The sequence below is a fragment of the Mirounga angustirostris genome, unplaced genomic scaffold, assembly GCF_029215605.1.
Source record: "Mirounga angustirostris isolate CCGP_5_RB_7025 unplaced genomic scaffold, mMirAng1.0.hap1 SCAF_7, whole genome shotgun sequence".
Classification (NCBI taxonomy): domain Eukaryota; kingdom Metazoa; phylum Chordata; class Mammalia; order Carnivora; family Phocidae; genus Mirounga; species Mirounga angustirostris.
This window is the reverse complement of record NW_026991715.1, coordinates 106,719,105-106,740,973: the sequence shown is the minus strand read 5'-3', so window position 1 is coordinate 106,740,973 and position 21,869 is coordinate 106,719,105. Positions and strand designations below refer to the sequence as shown.

At 39.5% G+C, this 21,869-nt stretch overlaps 1 protein-coding gene across 5 annotated transcripts; it reads right to left on the bottom strand.

Annotated features, from left to right (window-relative positions):
• Positions 1-357: 357 nt before the first annotated feature.
• Positions 358-21,062, bottom strand: HAVCR1 (hepatitis A virus cellular receptor 1). 5 transcript variants are annotated; one of them, XM_045902065.3, is made up of 9 exons: positions 20,960-21,062; positions 20,553-20,610; positions 17,924-18,262; positions 14,716-14,799; positions 12,192-12,302; positions 9,596-9,651; positions 6,216-6,327; positions 5,232-5,268; positions 358-3,023 (listed from the first exon to the last, which is right to left on the bottom strand). In XM_045902065.3, exons 2-9 carry the CDS (start codon positions 20,596-20,598, stop codon positions 2,909-2,911), a joined length of 900 nt encoding a protein of 299 aa, XP_045758021.1. In that variant the 5' UTR covers positions 20,599-20,610; positions 20,960-21,062; the 3' UTR covers positions 358-2,908. The 5 variants fall into 5 exon arrangements, with proteins under 5 accessions (XP_045758021.1, XP_064452684.1, XP_064452681.1 ...); XM_064596614.1 differs by lacking the exon at positions 358-3,023 and adding an exon at positions 3,030-3,796; XM_064596611.1 differs by lacking the exon at positions 358-3,023 and adding an exon at positions 3,825-4,808.
• Positions 21,063-21,869: the final 807 nt, after the last annotated feature.

Below are 21,869 nucleotides of genomic sequence, written 5' to 3'. Positions count from 1 at the left end.
ACACTTATAGTTGTTGCAGCTGGAGGGGCCCAACTGTCTCCCCCAGTGGGAAGAGGACAGGGATGCTGCCAAATATCCTACAATGCACAGGACCACCTCCATAACAAAGGGTTATCTGGCCCCAAATGCCATAGTTGAGAAGCCCAGCTACCACCATCTTCTTTTTCCCCTCCATATTAATTAGTACCAGAATTGATAGTTTGGGGGTTTTTTCCCCTACTAAATTGGAGCTCCTCAGGAACTGGAGTTAAATCTTGCCCCACTTGCCCTTTTCCTGGGAGTCCACAGCAAGTTGAAGATGCCAGGCTCCAACTAACAGATGAAGCTGAGAAAGCAACAAGTCAATTTTCAAAATGAAAACAAAAATCTCTTTTATTAATGAGTGTACCTACAAATGAAACTAGTCACAAAGAGTCCCTCATACTTTCATGTACTCACAAAATTATCTTAGTGATTAGTGATTAGCCATTAGTGAAAGCTTGGTTCTGCTACTTCTTGGAGACGTACAAAATTTCCCAAGTTTAAATATCTTACTTACACCAGTGTCCTAATGTCTCAAGACAGATTATAGAAAATGGAACCTCAATTGTCTCAAAGGATTGAAAACAAAAGTCAATGCATTCTACAAGATGGATATAGTCACAGAAAAGAATTAAGTATTAACTAAATACCTCCCCTTCCTCTTCCCACCTATTCATCCTCTACAGTACACATTTTTCTACAGTATAAAATTAGCCAAATTACCCAATATCAACTTTTCCAAAAAAGATACATTACTCCCACCCACCCACCCCCAAAAAAGTACCATATAGCAAAAGACATATGAATGCAACACCATTGAAATTATTTACTGAGCGCTAAGGCTAAATCTATTACTGCAAACTCAACCAAAAAAAAAAAAAAAAAAAAAGCTCTTTGTATTTCTGTAGTGTTTTCTACTTTCCAAAGACTTGAAGTAACGTGTCATTGGAATTACTGCTACACACCAATATAATTATGGACATAATTATGCTTGATAGATTAGAAAATGCAGGCAACAAGAAAGATTCACCCTATTCCTGATAGATTAGAAAATGTAGGCAACAAGAAAGATTTACCCTAATGTCATCCAGTGTTTCTGTTGAGAGTTAAGACTAGAACTCAGGTCCTAGTCCTAATTCTGTGTACCACCTCCTTTCCCACATGTCCTTATATATTGTTTCACAGAATGCTACTGGATAGGCCAGGAGTCACCATGTTCATGGGTTTCAAGCAAATTTTGAAAATGCTGGATTAACAGAATTAACCAGACTCCCAGAACTTTAATGTGGCATTATAAATCTCCAGGAAGGGAATGGAGAATAGGGCTGTCATAAATTCAAAGTCCCAGTCACAAAGCAGGGAACAAACGTGTGTGTGTGCAGGCAAGGCGAGGACTAGGGGCAGAAGGGATGTAGCACCATTTAATGGGGCCCTGACAATGTAGGAATTCCATCCAATGTTGCCAGGTCTTTCCAGAGAAGCTACAAATCCAGGCTTTAATCTGAGAGCTCCATGTTCATGCATGTTATCTTGAATTTTAAAAGAAAAACACTACAGTTTAAACAAAATGCCCTGGGCCAGATCAGGTCTTGGCCCCATTTAGAAAACCCAGTATAGCATGTTTAACAATCTTATTTGCCCATATAACCTTTATTCAGAGGTCCTGTCCATTTCCTAGGACTCTGCAGAACAATGTCAAAGATGTTGTCTTCAGAAATAAACTAACATCCTGCCCTCTTAGACCACTATGGTGTAACTCTGAACCCTAAGCAGGAGTTATTTCAGGGTGTACTCAGATTGAAATTAATACCCAGCCTCCTCAACTGTTCACGTAGCAAAGCTTCTGGTGACCACAGATATCCTCGCCATTAGCCTTTGTTTAACTCTTGGAAAAACCAAAAATTTAATTGAACTGTGAAAAAAGAATAGCATTGGAACTGGTTTGCTATTAAAAAAAAAACAAAAACCACCCTTCATCTTTCCAAAACAATTTTAAAAATTGCAGGGGTTTGAGGACAATTTAGAATTTTGATTCAAACTAGTGACACTCTCAAACAACACTATTATATTTGCAAAGTAACTATTCTAAAGGAGGAAGCCTTTTAGCCTTCTCCCTTTTTTTCTTCTATTTATTTCTGCCCTGCCTCATTCTAAAAATTAGTTCAGAGAGCATGACAATTGTCTATACAAGTGCTTGGAACTGTGGAACAGATGTAGCAGAAATAGCATGCAATAAATCATATGGCAACTGATTATCTTTCCCTGGTATCTACTTTGTCCACTTACTACCCTAGTTTCTCCTAACTGCTAAAATACCCACTTTGGGTCCAAGGAAAGCCTTAATATGGTATATTTCCAGAGCCATGAGAAATCATATTGACCTATAATGGTGAAATCACATTCACTTCTATTTCCCCATGGGGAAATAAAGACCTGTGTACCCCTGTGATTTGAAAGCCTTGGGGAACCTAAGAAATGTAACATTGGGAGTTACAAGGTAAAAAACAAGAGATTATCATGAAATGCTTCCAAGTGAAGTCCTTTAAGTCTCAAATCAGATTTACTGATTTTAACTCCTAGTCTGCTCTTCTTGACAGCTTTGGTGACCAAGGTGGTAGTTCTTCTCCTGTCTCACCAGTGAGAATATGTTCATGTTTGGGAGAAAGCCTGAACAAGTTTTAGCACAAAAAATTAAAACTCTGTGACCAATGAGGTAGACTGTACACAGATGAACCAAAGTCACTCTACCCAACATAACTGACATGTTGGAATATCATTGGAAATTGACAGAAAAATCATTCTAGAGCTTAAAAGAACTCTGACATGGTGATATCTTGTCACTGTCTTCTGAAGCCAAGGACATAAATCCTCAGAAGGCCACTGGGTCTTAATCCATGACATAAAGATTGTCCTCGATAATGTAGATATTGTCTTCTGCTCGGACACCCACTTCAGCTGCACTTTGCAAAGCTCCAGTCCGAGGGTCATTCAATGAAACCATGCTACAGAAAGAATAACATGAGTCTTTAAGGAAAAGCAGACCACTTCTAAAGTATGATGAGCACATTTATGTACATGCAGGCAAGGTTTAGTATTTGCAACTCCCAGAGCCCTATGAAATAGTGAATAGGAGATCCATATTAAGTGGCTGGAGAGTCTAATAAGCAGGTAGAAAACCTAAGTATTCTCCTTGAGAAAACTCATGCAATAGAATACAAAAATTGAAAATCTAAGAAGAGTGGTGTCAGACATCGAATTGAAGTCCTCAATCAAGATGCCTATTCTCAAGGGTAACTAAGAAATGGTTTGGTTGCTGGTTTTCTAACTGTGGATTGTACTCTTCCAGAGAGGGTCATTAAATCTATCTAGCAGTCTACAACCTGCATTTAGGATATACACAGAATACAAAATATATCCGAACATACTGGATACAGCAAAATAGTATTGCTTCACTAAGTGTGTACTGGATGAGGGTGTCAGAAATCTTACAGAAAACATAGTATCTTAATGATCCGAATTTGAAAGCCATGGGTTAGACAACGTTCGTAACACATACACTCATACAGTAAGTGTACAGAAAGGGCATGTGTGCCATTTTGATACAGCTGCTGTTTTCTAATTGGTAGAGAGTACCTGTTTTTATTACTTAAGCCTGCCCAGAAATGAAAATGGAACATACTGAGGCTTCACTCAGCTCTGATCTTTAAGTGACCACTCACACATGTGTGAGAACAGGTTAGGTGTCAGGAGCTTGAAATGAGTCAGTGTGATATAACTGCAAAAAAAAAAAAAAAAAAACGAAAAAAGTAAAGTTACGAAGAATGCTCAGGGTTTTTTGTTCTTGGTTTTTTTATATATTTCATAAGATTTTCTACAGTAACTATTTTCTTTTATGATTAGGTGATAAAAAGCCTTTAGGAAAAGTTAGCAGTGAAAGAACAGAGATCAGCTAAACAGATGCTACGTTCCATGCTTTTCTGCCTGTTAGGAACAATTTCTTTCTTCCATTCTTGGAAGCACATAGTCAAAAACTTCTATAAGTATGGGTGTGGGGCTTTAAGAGACCTAAGACTGAGTTTTTTAACTGCTGTGTGGTGTGACTTTGGATGTCACTTAACACTTCTAAACCTGTTCTCCAGTCTGTACGCTGAGAATAATAGCGCCCATCTTTTGGGTGTATTGCTGCAATAAGCGTAACTGCAATAATAGAAAACCAGGATTTACGGAGCACTTACAATGCATTGGGCATTGTTCAAGGTGCATTCAGCAGATTGGCTCATGTAATTAACTCAGATCTAGGAAAGACTGTGTGCAAACATCCAATGAAAGAGCACTAGAAATAATGTGTGGCAATCTAAGAGGGATGGATTTTGAATCAAAGACCTTGCTTAAAGCCCAAGCTGTACCAAATGAAGCAAGCTACTTGGATTTGGAAGTAAGTAGTGGCTTCCTACTAATGTAACTATTCTAGCAGAAGACCACAGGCCATATGCAAGTAAAGGGGATTTAAGTTTTAATTGGGCAGTAGGGTGGATTTACAAAAATTGTAAATTCCAATGCCTATGAGGCCAGATAACCAATGCAAATGAGCAGAACAGGCTGGGAATGGAACAGCAGGGGAAGACAGGAACTGTGGAGAGCTGAAGGCATTTGCCCCACCACAGTGCCTTTGCACTTCTTCAGCCTGGAGTTGTCTTCTTCCAGATCTTTGCAGAGCTGCCTTCCGTTCCTTCAGGACTCCCTCAAATAGCCCATTACCTTGCTCTGTTTTCCCCCATGGCATTTGTCTAGAAGCATTAAAAGGACTCTGTTTATTTGCTTATGTGTTTTCTGTTTTGTTCATCTCTTTGAAATATAGTAGACATTCAATAAACATTCAATAAACAAAGCACTGAATGAAATTAAAGAACAAACCAAACAACGCATTCAAATGTTCCATCAAACAAAATTTGTGATCTCTTGCTCTAAGAGATTAAGACTGAGATGCTCCTTCTGTAGCAGTTAGGGGACAATTCCAGAGAAATATAGATAGCTAAAAATATCACTAGAAGTTGTGGATAACAATAGAGGTGCTCATTAAGCTAGACTTTTCAGGATCTAGGGTATAAAATGAAGAGTTTAGGAGAAAAAGAGGACAGAGAGAGATTTTTCTTTATTTTTGGTAGAGTAGAAATATCAAAAGGTATTGACACAAACTCTTTCAAACTTACTTTAGTTGTTCCAGCTTGTTTCTTATGCATAAGTATTCTAAATTGGAGAGGAGTTGAAAAGAAAATTAAACACATTGGCCAAAGAGTTTACGAGATCTTTTTTCAAACAAGTATATTATTTCTATTACTTTCCTATGAACAAAATCTGTACAGAGCTAGAGCCTGAAAAAATAAATTTAGAAGAAAGAATGTTTAAAAAAAAAAACCAGACCGGACAATTCCCAAGTTACTCAGGTAACTCCTTTTGAATCAGTAAGACGCAAACAAATTTCTGAGTATAAAGTATTTCATTTTCATGAATGGTTTAGTATATTCACCCAGATGCTCAGGCTTACTTTTAATGTAATTATTAATAATTAAATACCATTTTTAAGAAATGAATGATTGTGGCTCTTTCATAGTAGACAGGCTACACACACACATACCACACCGCACACACACACACACGCCACACACACACATCACACACACACACCACACACCATGCACACACACATCACACACACATTACACACACACCCCCATACACACATCACGCATGCACGCACACACACGCACACAATACACCCAAACACAACAGCTGGATGGCTACCTTTTGAAGCCCTGCTTCTAGCCCTAGCCCTGAAGTCAGTTTCCCTTCCAATGTTTCATTTGCCTCTCCTGTTAAATGGGTCTTATAAAACTCAACAACATCATTCCTCATGGGGACAAAAACTGGTTCTTGAGGGGAGTGGAAAAGGAGTGAACAAATCATATATGGTTTGTTGCCTTCCAAATCCCAAGTCTACCCAAAACATTCTCATTTCTTAATATTTAATTCCACGTCTGGAGAATTTATATTGCATCTTTCTCTTTGTAGGTCAATAATTTAAAAAAAGAGCACAGTTTAGGAAACAGAAATTTATGTGAAATCTCAATCACATGGCAGTTTGCCTCGAAGACCCCTTGCTCTGTTCCCTTAGGTACAATCCTGAAATAACTTACTTTTGGTAATCACGACAACCAACACAGCGAGCAATACCACAGCAGTAATGCAGATGCCAATGTAGAGTCCCTTACTGGTGGTCATCCATGGATTTTGTGCCAGCGACACATACTAAGGAAACATCGGTGGATCAGAAAAGCATCTTGTTAGAGTTATGGATAGAAGACATTCCCCTGGGTGGCTCAGTCAGTTAAGCATGTGACTCTTGATTTCAGCTCAGGTCATGATCTCAGGGTTATGAGATTGAGCCCACATTGGGCTCCGAGCTTGGCGTGGAGCCTACTTAAGATTCTTTCTCTCTCCCTCTCCCTCTGCCCCTTTACTTGCCCCCTCCCCACCTAGCCAACCCATGCTCTCTCTCTCCCTCTCTAAAAAAAAAAAAAAAAAATTCCCTAAAATAATGTACTTGGACCATTTATCTTTGTTGGCCCTTGGCTATTTCTGGCTCAAGATAGATAAGACCAAGTGATCCAAGGTTATAACCATATGGTGAAATTCAAAGACCATTTAAAATTCAAAATGTATTTGGGGATGGTCAAAATGTTTTGTATCTTGAGTGGGTGGTATTTACAAAGGTGTATGCATTTCTCAAAACTCAAACTGTACACTTCAAATGGGTGTACTTTATTATATGTAAATTATACATATTTTTAAAAATCAATAAGCTATTTCCATAAATATATCCTGATATTAAAAAAGAAAACATAATTTTTGTCATATATAAGTTGACCTAGTGATGTTACCTGAATATGCTCAGTTATTGAAATTGGTCCTTGATTATAGTCCTTTTTTTTTTTAAGCTATAATTTAAGACCCTTTGTCTACATAAATGGACTTGAAAGTAGGTGCTCACAGACATGGCCCTCTTTAACAACCAACCTGAAATGCTGTCAATTGGGTAGAGATGCAGAAATTTGTTTAAACATCTTAGTGCAGTTTGTAAAGGATCACCACCTTCTGGAATAAGCCTGAAATACGCCAAGCATCACTCTCAGCCCTTTTACATAGCTTAGCTCTAATCCCAAAGAGATCCCAGAGGGTCAGTATTTAACAGAAAAGATCAGAGAGAAGGATCAAGTCTCTTCCTGCATAAAAGTTTAATCTCTGGAGTCAGGATCTCCTCTCTTCGACTTAGTTGCTGTGTGACCCTGGACAAGTTATTCAGCCTCTCTGAACCTCTGTGTTTGTGTCTGTCAACTACAGATTAAACAGGGTTCTTGGGAAAGGTACTTTTAGGTACCCCCTGATAATACCATGAGGAAGATAGGGATAAGGGAAAGTACTTAGTGTTTGGGCTCAAAGGGGAAACAGCCAGGGTCTGGGATGGAAGAGCTTGTGCTATCATTACCTTATCAATGGGCAGTAAAGTGGTTAGATGGAACATGGGGCTGCAGGAGGGAGGCTTTGCTTTCATTTTTAAAAATATGACATGAACACTACATGTTCATTTTAGAATGTGCAGCTAAGCATGAAAAAAGGAAAACTAAAAAAACCATAATCCTAACATCCAGAACAAACACTATTACCATTTTTCATTATATACTCTTCTAGAATTTTATCCTCCTAGTGTTTTTCTTAACATAAACAATTACTATATTCAATATATGCTACCACACATGCACGCACGCGCACATACACACACACTATTTTAACAATTGCTTTTTTCCCTTAATCAGTAGTAACTGTCTTCCCATGTCAGTAAATGCACTGCAGTGACTGCATTCTTAATGGCAGTATGCAGGCACACTGAATTGACTAATTAATCTCTTACTATTAAACATTTAAGTTGTTTTTAACATTTTCATGATTATAAATAGCAACAATGAACATCTTTTCTCATACATCTTCATGTACTTGTTCAATTCTCTCCTTAAAATAGAGTCCAGAAAGCTGATCTACTGGGTCAAAATATATGCTGCATGTTTTCAAAATATGTGGGATATCTCTCAACATCCTCAGAGCCAAGACACAGAACGCCCATGATTTCACTGCTGCCTGTTGTGAACTTGCTTCTAAACTGCTTCTACTTGCTGCTAAACATACCTGTCTATAGGTAACTGAGGTCAAGAACAATCTCACCACTCAGAAGGGTTTTTTGTTTTGTTTTTTTTAATCCAGCATAGGTCTGGCCACATAGCAATAGAAGAATCATGCACACAGTGGCAGTTCCAACATTCAGTAAGTCAACCCATATCCATTAGATCAATCAGTGTCCATGCCACATAAGTTGTTCAAAATTTTTATATCTCTCCTATGTAGTGTTCTTATTGTCACTGATGTATACAACATAAAGCCACTTGACCCCACGCTAAATAACCCCACCATGCCTCAGCTTGAATTTCTCTTATCATGGCTGTGTTGTCATTTCTCACTACTTGAGACCAGTAAGATTATTCTCATACCTCAAACTCTTTTTGTTTGCTGTTCCTGAGAGTTATTTGCACATACTAAAAGGAAATTTATTTCTCCCAGAGGAACCAAAAGAAAAAGTCCCATTGATAAATTTGTCTAACTTATTTGCAAAGATGAGACTTTGATGAGCATCATGAGACTAAGACCCCTTAGATTTGTCTCAAGCTCACTGTGGAAAAAGTATAAGAACATCTTTCAAAGTCACAAATTTATATGGGGTGCCTGGGTGGCTCAGTCGGTTAAGAGTCTGCCTTCGGCTCAGGTCACGGTCCCAGAGTCCTGGAATTGAGCTCCATGTCTGGCTCCTTGCTTAGCTCCCTGCTCAGTGGGGAGTCTGCTCCTCCCTCTGCCCCTCCCCGCTGCTCATGCTCTCTCTCACTCTCTCTTTCTCTCAAATAAAATCTTTTTTTTAATCACAAATTTATTTAAGATGTTAATACCTTAATAAGACATCATATGGGGAGGTTTATGTATAGAAAAACTCAACAGTGGCCTCAAAATTTCTATAAAGGATGGCAACTGGGTTAGAAAAGAATATGAGGGAGGATCTGCTTAAGCAAACTCACATTCGCTGACACAGTATTTTTGTTCTGGGTGGCCTCCACTCCACTGATTCAAAGTGTGTTATTTCCCTAATGATAACTGAAGTCTTCCTTGGTTAGTTAACTCATTCTCTTGAATTAGTTCATTCTTTCTTCCTAATTTTTGGCCAGGAGAAAGTCTGTAGTATGTTTGGTATGTATATGTCGTTTATCAGGCAAACTCTAACAAACCAGCCTACCTATATGAACTTTTCAAATTAATTAAAGTATCCCTATTTGAGTCAAATTATTTTCTTCTTTTTTTATTTTAACTAGAAAGAATCAATCTTTGGGTTAGTCTTACAGAAATAATCTCTAAATGTAACTTGCTTCCAGGGAGACATACAAGTGAATCTGGCTAATAAAGTAGGAAGAAAAATGCTTACAGTTTGATTGCTATGCCAAAGGCCATCTGAAGACTGTGTTACAGTGCCATTCCCATCTGCTCAACAAGAAAGAAAATTAATTATAATTACAAAAAATATTGAATTTTCACTGTAGATACTAAATATATTCGCATTGCCTTCTGGTGGTGAATGAAAAGTTGAATAATAATATGGCCAAATGCTGCAGACATTGCAAAAGTCATACCAAGTTACTAAGCTGTATTAATTTATCCTGTAAGGTTCTGTTTCTTGACCATTTTGTCTTGGACCCTTCAAAAATGGACAGTCTTCCTTATGGAAAAAAAAATGCATATATACACAAAGTTTTACCTACAGTTTTAGGGGAATCACAGAGGCCCATTTTTGGAACTGGGTTAAGAATGCCACTTAATGGTAGGTAATCAATATTTTCATGCCAGCTAAGAACCTGTCAATGAGTTCCCCAAAGGCCACATGTACATCCAAAGATCAGGACCACTCTATTCCGAATGGATATTCCATTGGTTTTATTCAGAACGTGAGTAAAATGTACTAAGAGATCTAAAACAAGTGGTATATAACTCCTACATTACATGCCAATGTGCCCAGACTTTGATCCAGAAGTATTTTATAAAATATCTGTTATATCAGCTGTGAAACTAATATTAATCTTATATTGCCAAAAATCCTAATATAAAAGGATATTATACCTTAAAGCTTCGATGGTTCAAGCTTTACTAGAGTTTTGAAATACCGATTTTGTAAATATAGCTAGAACTACAAGCTATAACAGTACCCCTCTCATAAAGTTGTCGAATTAGATGGTGTAAGTAAAGGACTGAACATCATATTTGATAAATATTAGCTTTTATTAATTATTATGTTACATTGGAGGGAGCAGTAGGGAGAGAGACACTGTGTAATGCACCTCCCAAACATCATATCCTTCTATCATCGTTAACATCCAGGGACACATGCCACATCTTGCTGATGGGCGTGCAGCTAGTAGCTGGCCATTGAATTGGGAGCTGCCTGTCTCTAAAGCAGAGCTATAGGGCCTCCCTAATCTAGCGATGGCAATCAACGAGACCTGCCTTCAAAGAATTAAGTGAGATAACGTATGACAGTTGCCTGGCACACACATCTATCCAATGTAGGTGGCGGGCCATATGAGCACCAAAATCCCTTCCAGACCCAACTAACATTCTTTGCTCCTGTGAGTCTTCAGTTCGCTGAAGGTTGACGTAGGCACAGTAAGGATTTGGCTTGAGACCCTCAGGTACACAGCGAAGGTGGCAAAGATCACATAAGTCATAGGGGCCACAGCTGCTCCCATATCTGTTCCACTCTGGAAAGCTCTACCTTGACCAGGTTTTAGTCCTATGATTCCCTACTCTGATGCACTTCCCACTCAAACCCAAGAAGTGTGCAGTACGTCTGCTTCCTACTGCTGCTACCTTGTGTTTCTATTTATTTTCACTCTGTTTTTGTGCCCAGAAACAGTTCACACTAAGGATTCCACTTTCAAAACCAAATGTCCTCATTATCTAATCCCAGCTGAAGAGGCCCCTCTGTGAATCTCACTGCAGGTCCATTTTAAATTAACCAGCTTCCAGGAATGATTGGCAAAAAGGTAAGCCATGCAGGGGGGCCCCCTACAGATTGGCAACTCCTGAGCACAATGAGTCACAGACATTAAGGAGGAGTCTTGCAAGGCTGGACCTTGTTTGGATTCAGCACAGACACAAGCACGTATAAACCAGCTCCACATTACAAAGGGGTTCAGCCTGTGGCACTCCCCAAAACCACCAACATGAGTAACAGAATTATCTGGGGCAAATGAGAGGATTTAGCATCACCTTTCTCTACCACAGGAAAGACAGGTGAATCTTAGGTTTCAAAAAACAAAGATTATATGAGATCTGCCCAGAACGGGGACAGTGGGAAAAAAATGGAGAAAGCAATAGACATTCTGAGCAGATATGCCTCTTGGTGGTGGTGCTGATGCCCTCAGCCCATCTCAAAATGTCCATGTGCAAGCCTCACAGGGCAGCAGGGGAACTTCCTAGATGTACTTGCGGTCTGGGTCTTCGATGAAGCATGAATATGGTTGACCAGTTTGGTCTGGATAATGGAGGGCTGGATTCAACTGTTTTATGGCTCTGGACCAAGAGAGCAAGCCCACTAAGAAGTCTGGAGTCAAGAGTGGTTCATTTGAATAAGAAAAAGAGTGCTTTGCATGTGGGTATTATGCATGTGGATGTTCCCAAATCATACAAGCTCCCTGGGCCAGTCAGGTATATGGATTCTGGACTTTGAAAGCTAAGAGTCGCAGTTGCTATTGTATCTATTACTTACCACCTTTTAACTATGTCTTAGGGTTTTCACCCTATTTAATCCTCAAAAGCAAGATCGTTGTTATGCCATCCATTTCACAAATGATAAAAACAGATTCTAAATGAGTAAGACACTTGCTCAAGTCACATGGCTGATTCGAGTGGCCAGTATGAGCATTCATGTCAGATTTGCCTTTTTCAGAATGTGGTCTTTTAACAATGCATCAACGATTACCCAAACGTGAGTATGCCCAGATGTCCAGGAAAGAAAATGAAGTTACCTGTCGGGCAGGAGTACAACGGTGAATTGGTGGGTTGCCTTGTGCTCGTTTCCTGTGGCGGCGCAGTGGGCTGGGTTCCTGCTGTCTGCACTGTAAAAGATGAAGTAGCTACTGAAATGAAAAGAATGAAAGAGCTGTGCTCTCTTTGTAGAGGAAAATTCCCACCCCAACAAAGAGAAAAAAACAAAACTAAAATCAGGAATCACCATCAACTTCCCCGCAGTGCCCACACTCAACCATCCCCTGAAGGCATGCTTTGCACCCACCCACTTTCATTCCTTCCAACTTCCTCTTAGAAATTTCCCTTTCCTTTCTAAAATCACTCCTTTATTTTTTGTCAGATATCTCACCTTACATGCAGCACTGATCACTTGCCTCTGTGTATTTTATTAACATTTTAAATATTTTATTTTTATACACTTTACTCCTAGAGCACCACAAGTTTTAGAGCAAGTTAGTGGTGCTGTCTGGACAAGAATTCCCAAACCTGGGCTTTTCTTGCCTTTCATTGGTCTTTCTGTTTTCCCTTCCCCACAGTGGCCTCCACATTTCAACATCACCCTTTTTCATGTTCTGAACTATTTTCCTGCTTCTCTCTAATGCTCAAATCCATAACAGGATGTAGCTCTGGTTAAGAACTAAGAACAGGATAATACAATGAAGTCAGGTGATTAGAAACTTTATTCAACTTGGATCTGTGCAAAAGACCTCTTGGGCTTAACTTTTTTTTTCCAAGTTTGGGTCTTAGCAGGCATCTTTCTTTTCTCCCTGTTTCTAAAACCTTACATCCAACCATTTCATGAATATTTTAGGCAACTAGTATACACAAGAGGCACTAAGCACAGGAAGAGTGTGGATGTAAAGATAAATGTCCCCACGTTGGATCTGCTCCAGCGTGCACCTCCTTCCTGTTCAACTTAACTCAAACTCATGAGAAAACCATCAAGACAAGGATAAGGCTCAATTAATACTATCCCTGAGGAGGTCACACGGACATATAAGCCAACACCTTTCTTCCGAATCTTTGCTTTAAACATGCATATTCACCAAACCATGTCCACTAATCCACCCACATTTGCAGGCACAAACTAAGTATTACAAAGCTAAATCAATATTGAGAAAGTCAACAGATTCTTTAGTGTGTTCCGCTGCCTCGAATGAACAGAGCTGTTTTACTTACAAACTTCTATGGCTCTAAAATCCCAGTTTTAACCTAAAGCCCTCTCTTCTAAATTCAGCTCAAAGCCGAATCCTTCAGATCCCTCCTGATTAAGTATACATATTGTTCAATAGGAGTCAGGGGAAATCAGTATGTTTCATCAGATTTTTCTGGCTAAGAGGTTGTGACATCTCTGTTATTCCTCAGAATCCAGTGTTACCCCAAGGGGTCAAAGAATTTTGGAGCCTTTAAGAATCTTCACTAAAAGTTATCTTTTTAATCCTAGAGATAGGTTTGAACCTAACCTTGTCCTCAGAATGGCAAGCTATTTCTCTACCTTTAAGTCAAATTATTCTCCACTCGTATTAAATCTAAGCTCTTCTTTATCAGAAGTTTGAAGTATGAACCATGTGGCCTGAATTAAAAAAAAAAAAGGCGTGTAAATTCTAAATCCCTGAAGTCTTTAATCTGATGTTTACTTTTTCATCAGTATAAATAGCATCTTTTGCTATTTCCATGCCACATAAATAAATTAAAGGTTGCTGGAAGCAAAACTGTGTAAGTAGATTGACTGCCCAGAGAAGACAGGGTAATCGTATAAAGGATTGTTCAGTGAGGATGTCAGATCAAGACAAATTCATCTGAACATAAGCTCAGTGCTCATGGCAGAAGGCACAGTCAAGTCTTTAACGACTTGGGCACAGGCCCAAAATTCAAATTCATGAAGGAATCCTGATTCGAGTAGTTTCTATCCATATAACTTTTAGACTCTGTGCCTTAGTTCTCACAACTATAAAATGGAATTGAATCACACCTAGAGTGCATAGGGGTTGTCATAAGAATTAAGCAATATAATACTTGTAAACCACTTAGCATGGGTCCTGTCACATAGGAAACAGAGTAAATGTTAACTTCACTGAAATCTCATCCTCAAGTGGAGATCTGGCTTCAGAATGGACGAACTGATCTCTACTCAGAGCTCCTTGTAAGGACAGAATCTCATTAACCTGACCCTTATTCTCTGATATTCCTATTTTTGCCTCAAAAACCTGTGCTCAACTGGGCCAAATCCACTCCACCCTTGTTAGATGTCTAAGATCAATGGTCTCGCTTTTTGGGGGGTGTTGCTAATAATGAATGCCTTGGAGAATCTGACCAAAAGCTATGAGTTCCCTTGCTCTAAAAATGATTATATGTAGAAGGGTGCATATAATCTGGGACAGGGGTTCACAGACCCTGTGAAGCCCATGTCTGGAACCCAGGTAAGAACCCTTAGCCTAGATTGTACTTCTGCCTTAACATAATGCCTTGAATGGTCGACATCTCATTAGAAGACCTCTGGACTCAAGAAACACATTTGTTTACCTGGCTTGAGGTTCTGCGTGGGTGCTGGCATTGAAGAAGTAGAGGTAAAGACCCTAGGTGACGTTGGAACACTGGTGACCTCAGCTGGAGTTAGAAACCAACATGAAAGCAAGGATTAATCAAGCAGCAAGAAACAAGAGCTGGATCCACGTACTAATGCAACCAATGAGAGACTGTCCCTGGGCAGAATTAGGCACTGATCTTCCCTGAACGCAGAGTTCTTGTCATTGGTCAACTAGAATCTGTGACAGAGGAGGGCTCTGAAGACATACTTGCAAAAAGGAAACAGCTGCATTAAAAGGATATATTTGGGGGGGTTCAGAGGTGAAAAATGTCACCTGGGATTTGCACTGAAGCACTTTGAAAGACCGGTCATGCATATCAGATTTCTGTATCTTCATAAACATCTGTGAGATAAGGAAAATGTCTAGAACCTGGAGCTGCCTTTATCCTCTCTGTGGTGAATGACTAAGACTTCAACAGTAGTTCCCAGGCCTAGAATGCTTACCAAATAAATAGCATTCAGTCCAGTCAGGCCTGAGGGAGGCATACCAAAAGAGGGACCTGCATCCTAAATGAGGACTAACTCACACCCATTAGCATATGCTAGATAAATCACACAGATGATTTCTACATTTGGTTAGAAGGTAAACTAGACCTTTTGCGTTCCTTCCCACCTAAGAGGTAACAACAGCTAGTAACATTGACTCTGGCACTTTCCAGATTCGGCAGCAGTACAGGATTCCAAATCACTTAGTGAATGTGTCAGGGCTACCCAGACGGAGCTAAAACCAGAAGTTAGCCCAAACAAAAGCAAACCAATGAAGGACTGAATCAAGAATGTATACTTTTGATCTCACTAGGCACCTTTTTTCTCTGCAAAAAGTTTCCTTAAATTTCTACTTGACTTACTACAAAAGAAAACCCATGTCACGTAAATAGGGGACAGTTGGTTTGAAAAACTTTCTTTCTGAAAGATCCAATTTAATTTAGAATCTGAGGAGGAAAAATCTTTTTTCAACAAATATTTGTGTCTATTATATGCAAAGCATTAGTCCAAAGCAGAGGTCAGCAAAGTTGCTGGAAAATTACTGTCTGGAAAGCAGACAGTAAATGCTTTAAGCTTCAGGAGCACTTGCTCCACTCTGCCTATGGGGAAGCCACGGTGGACAATGTATGTATCAAATGGGTATGGCTGCTCAAATAAAAACGTATAAAACAGCAGTCCTGTTTTGTAATCTGATCTAGCCCTGGGGCTTCGATCTACTGACCCTGATCTAAGGTGTAGTTAGCGAGTACGATCCAATTCCCTCCTTCCATTTTAAAATCTAATCTACAGGGGAAAAAGCACATATGCAGAAAATCTGATCAAAGGAGAGTAAGGGAAACAATAAAGAGGAGGTAACCTAATCAAATTACCTAATTAACTTGGTATCTTCAGTGGCAAATATTTTCCCCAGGCAGAAGCAAGGAAACTAACTGTAGATGCCAGTGGAAAAAAGCCTGAACAGAAGCTTGAAGAGTAAGCTCAGCTGGTGAAAAAAGCAAGCAAACTTAAGCAAAGAATTGGTTATTGGAGGCAGTCTCCTTGGCTCAGTTAAGGACCCTCTTCCCACTTGACAAGAGCACTGCCCTTGTAAGTGCCCACCTATTAAAGAATTTCGAAGCACTTCACAAGTGTCCTACTAATTTCTCGGCTATGTCAATTCTTAACATTCAGAAAAACCAATAATAAATTTCATGAATCCAAAAAAGTTGCAGTCATGATCTTTTCTCCCCATGCTGTTCCTTGCATCTGTCTAGAGCACACGATTATCACCAGCCTCTTTTGGCTTCCCTAAATTGCTTCCCACAGATGATTTCCCCCATGGTCATCTATTTTCTCCATCAGAACTGCCCTTATGTCACTAGTCTTCACAAAAGAGACAAACCAAGTCCAAAAGTTGGGAGATTGCAAAACCAAGTTCCTCTTAATTAAAAAAAGAAAGAAGAAGAAAGAAAGAAAGAAAGAAAGAAAGAAAGAAAGAAAGAAAGAAAGAAAGAAAGAAAGAAAGAGAAAGAAAGAAAGAAAGAAAGAAAGAAAGAAAGAAAGAAAGAAAGAAAGAAAGAAAGAAGAAAGAAAGAAAGAAAGAAAGAAAGAAAGAAAGAAAGAAAGAGAAAGAAAAAGACACACAGTTTATTAAGGCCACAGGTATTGGGTTCTATGGTCAATAATCAGAGCTTAGTGGAAGGAAATTCATTAGGAAGGAACACCAGAAACCAGGAAATCCTGAAGAATCCACTCCATTCATCCAAGGTAACAAAAATAAGGATGTTCACATCAAGACAGATTTTTGAATTTCATCAAATTCTTAAAAGCAACTATTGAATAGTTGTTGGGATATAAATGTTTTCATATTGCAATAGGTCCCTTTAATTTTTAAACAAGCAATTTTGTGATATGACATGAAATATGCTTCAAAAAACCCCAGGCAGAGCAGAGGGAAGGATGAAACTATATATCCCTTTACGATGCAATGCAACTAGATCGAGTTGACAACTGTTAGAGCTGGGTGATATCCCTACTTGATAAGACCCTATATTATATTACCTACTTTATATGTTTGAAATTCTCCAAAACAGTTTTAAAATGTTAAGGACATTTAAAAATTCTTCTAAAACATAATCTCAGAGAAAAAAAGGGCAGTTCTTTAAGCTGAGCAAATTAGCTTCATAGGAATGTTCACTCTATTTCACAATGGAACACTGAATATTTTTCATGAACCAACTAGCATTTTTTTTTTTTTGTATTTATTTGAGACAGAAAGACAGAGATAGCAAAGTGGGAGGAGAGGGAAAAGCAGGCTCCCAGCTGAGCAGGACTTGGGGGTCGAGCCCAGGACCCCGGGATCATGACCTGAGCTGAAGGCAGATGCCCAACCAACTGAGCCATCCAGACACCCCGAACCAACTAGCATTTTTGAAGCCCTGCTCTAGGAGATAGTTTGCTGACTGGAAAGATCCTCTCACCTACAGTCTTGCTCAAGATTGGTCTAAACACTTCATTTTATACCAATAGACGGTACTCTGTTTTCCAATACTTACTGAAAAACAAGACTGGAGGAACCTCCCCTTTCCCTATTAAAGGAAGAGAAAGTTACTACCAAACAGGAAACGTCTCAGTTCACCCATATGAAGTGATCAAAGGAAGATGGAAAGACAAGCTCACCTGGCTTTATCTCCAATGATAGGGTGAGTTTCATATCATTGAACCACCCCTTGTGCTCAACACGGCAGCAGTACAAACCCCTATCAGTCTGGGTCACATTCTCTATGGTCAAAGACACGTTCCCTCCTAAGATGTTTCCCTTTAGCTTATAACGCGGGTGCTTCTGAACAGTGACATGGGATCCATCCGTCCAGACCACTTCATCTGAGCAATGGGACATGGGACACGGCCCCCGGCCCCAGCACATGGCTGTGACTCCATTAGCTGTTGAGTAGGTGCAGGGTAGCATGGCGGAATGACCCACCACTCCAGTCACTTGAGTGTGAGAAACTACAGCATCTGTAAATAAAGAGAAAACAGAGCATGAGGCCTCAGTCTTTCAATTTTACATGTATTTTCACTTTTTTCTTTTTACACAGTTTATTTCATTTGTAATGATAGGACTCTATATCTTCAGTTTAAAAAATTATAAGCATTTTTACATTAACATATCCTTTAAAAGCATTATTTATTTTATATATGTAGATAAAATAGAATTTAAACTGTTTTTCTGTATTTAGGAATAGCAGAGACATCTAAGAGAGAAATTACCAAGACAAAGGGCAGCAATATTTTCAGTCTCTTGATGAACATGGCCAAATTTCTTTCTAAAAGGTTTGAACCAAATGACACTCCAATAATACATGAGTGTGTATTTCATTCTATGTCTGACAGTTATATGTATGCTTGTTAAATAGGTAATACATACATGTGGCTTTCCCCCTCCCCCAGATTCAGTCACTGTCTCAATTAAAATATGTTTGAAAAATTCTATTGCATTTAAAGTTTTAATTCTTAATACAACTTTTTAAACTGCTATTGCAAGTGAAGTCACCTCACACCTCTCTTATAAGAAAAGCAGAGCTAATGCTTTGTTTAAAGTATTATTGGCTTTCATTTGCAAGAACATGGATGGAGCTAGAGAGTATATATAATGCTAAGCAAAATAAGACAGTCAGAGGAAGACAAATACCATACGATTTTACTCATATATGGAATTTAAGAAACAAAATAGATGAACAAAGGAAAAAAAGAGAGAGTAAGAAAGCAAGAGAGATGAACCAAGAAACAGACTCTTAACTATAAAGAACAAGCTGATGGCTACCAGAGGGAAGGTGAGTGAAGGGATGGATGAAATATGTGATGGGGATTAAGAGTACACTTATCATGATGAGCACTGTGTAATGTACAGAACTGCTGAATCACTATATTGTACACCCGAAACTAATATAACACTATGTTAACTATACTGGAATTAAAATAAAAAACTTAATTTAAAAAAGTATTATTGGTTTAAAGGCAGAAGTCTAGTAAACTCTTCAGAAATCAACTTTTAGAAAATGGGTTTCTAGGGGCGCCTGGGTGGCTCAATAGGTTAAGCATCCAACTCTTGGTTTCTGCTCCAGTCATCATCTCAGGGTCATGAGATCTAGCCCTGCATCAGGCTCTGCACTCAGTGAGGAGTCGGCTTGAGATTCTTTCTCTCCCTCTGCCCCTCCCCCTGCTCACACACTCTCTCTCTAAAATAAATAAATAAATAGCATCTTTTTTAAAAAAAAGAAAAGAAAATGTGTTTCTAATACTTCTAGGAGGAGCTGAGGTTTACCAGGGGTTTTAGGATCAGTCCAAAAAAATCTAATAGGGACCCCTTCTCCTAAGTATATAACGGCCCCACAATTGAGCAAGGCCCACTTTCCCTGTGAAAAGAGAGAATTGGAAAATACTCGATCATGTACTAAATAATGCCACTTAAAAAATAAAACAAGAAGTCTCTTCTGGAACAGTGGCATGAAAACCCTATAGTGCCAAATGCAGTCAAGGTAGCCCTTAAAAGAAATTGGAAATTCACCAATCACTCATATTTAGTAATGCTATGTCTTTGGGAAACGCTTTGGGAATAAAAATGGTCATTGTTACATAAAATTAGAAAATGACTTTTTCACTGAATTCTTATAATATTTCATTTTTCCTAACATCATTTTTGGATTATAAATATAATAATATGCTGATCATAAAAATCAAGTTATACAAGTTATAATAAGAAATGAACTTTCCCCCATAATCTGACTTCTGGAGATTATTGTTTTTAAAATTTCAGATTACGTCAATTCCTAACTTTCCCCTCTATCTCATGGAATGCTTGAACTAAAATATTTTTAAAAGAGATTGTTGCGCATCATTTTTTAAAAATCAAAAGATGGTGAAGGACTGGTCTCCTTTCCATCTTAGTCCAATCTCTTCTCCCCATCCCCTCCCACCCATGCTAACACTGTTACTATGTTTTACATACACTTGAGTAGTCCATGCTCACAGGGCTATCTACCCACCCCTTTTTGTTTGTTCGTTCAAACACAAATGGCAAGATATGATACACTGTTCTGCATTGTGCCTGGTTCATTTACCCATGGATTTTGCAATTCATAGCATTTAAGCAATTTATTTGAGTAAGACTTAGCCTGGTTCTTTGCTCACTAGCTGACCCACTAGCTTCCACCAAAGCCCAAGCACATCCATCTTCCTACACTACACTCACACATCTACACTCTCCCATCCTCAGGACTTCCAGATCCCAGCCCACCTATTCACTTACCTGTCAGAAGTAGTATGAAGCTGGAGATGGCTACCCAAGGTTGCATGATGGTCAAGGCCTGAAAGAAAGAAAAAGCAGACTGGTAGGTGTTCCCCTTACCAGATGGTCTTAGAACAAGTCTTAATTCTGTTCGCAACTTCTCCTTTCGCCCTGACTGGGTGAATCACATGAGCCTGCCCCGTTAGCGATGAGAGACCAAGCAAAACAACTGCAGGTCTCGGTTAGCTCCGCGGTGGCTGACGGTTCTGCACCTTGCAACAGAGAGCAGCCCCTCAGGTTCAGCTCCCTCCCCACAGAGTCCAAACTGACTCCTGATGTCGACACAGGGAATAAGGGAGCAAACGGGAAAGAAACCAGAGGCAGGTTCGATGAGGGGAACATCACAGCAAAGGCTAGTCTTCACCTACCCTTGGCCTCTGAGAGGAGCATCAACTGGCCTGTTGGTGAGTGCAGGGTACCCTGGGCTCTGTGGCTACAATGATCAGTCCCCAGTTTTTGTTATACTGTCAAGTCTGCCAGTAGCAAGAATTAATCACTGTGCCCAACCATTCGTGTTACGGAAGTGATGACTCAGACCACATCTTACTGAGTGATGACAGGAGAATGCTTCAGGAAGCAGATTCTGGACCACACTTGGCTTCAGATCCCAGCTCTGCCACCTGCGAAGCTGGGTAGACCTGCCAGTTACTGAGTGCCTTCAAGCCTTGATTTCCTCATTTGTAGAAATAGCATTAAAAATGCTTGCTCTGTCTCCCTCAAAGGATTGTTATAATGAGCAAAAGGGATGTGGGAGACCTTTGAAAATGAAACCTAAATACGCATTAATGCTAAGCAAGATTTTTGGAGAACTGACTGTGTGGCAGGTTCTATGCCAAGCACCCACACACGCACTCAATCCTCACAGACCCCCTTAGGCAGGTGTTGCTACTAACCTCATTCATGGAGGAGGAAACTGAGGCTTGGGGAGGTTAAGTGAGCCAGGATTCCAGCCCAGGTCTTCTGATTTTTGCTCTTAATTATTGAGCCATACAATTATGTGTAAGCCTGACTAGTACTTCATTAACTGCCTTTCTCGTCTAAAGATTCAGTAATTTCCTCCCAAGGAAGCACTGATGCTCATTTCTAGGCTGCCTGCAGCCCATCACAGGCTTCATGGAGATGTGGATGATGGGCTGGATATACTCTGGCACTGGGTCCTGTGCTGCCCGGGAACACGAACCCTGGACTCCAGCAGTCTCCGCACTTGGAGAAAGACCTAGAGCCTGATGCTACAAACTGGTGGCCCAAAGACTATATTTGGCCCACAGAAGTACTTTG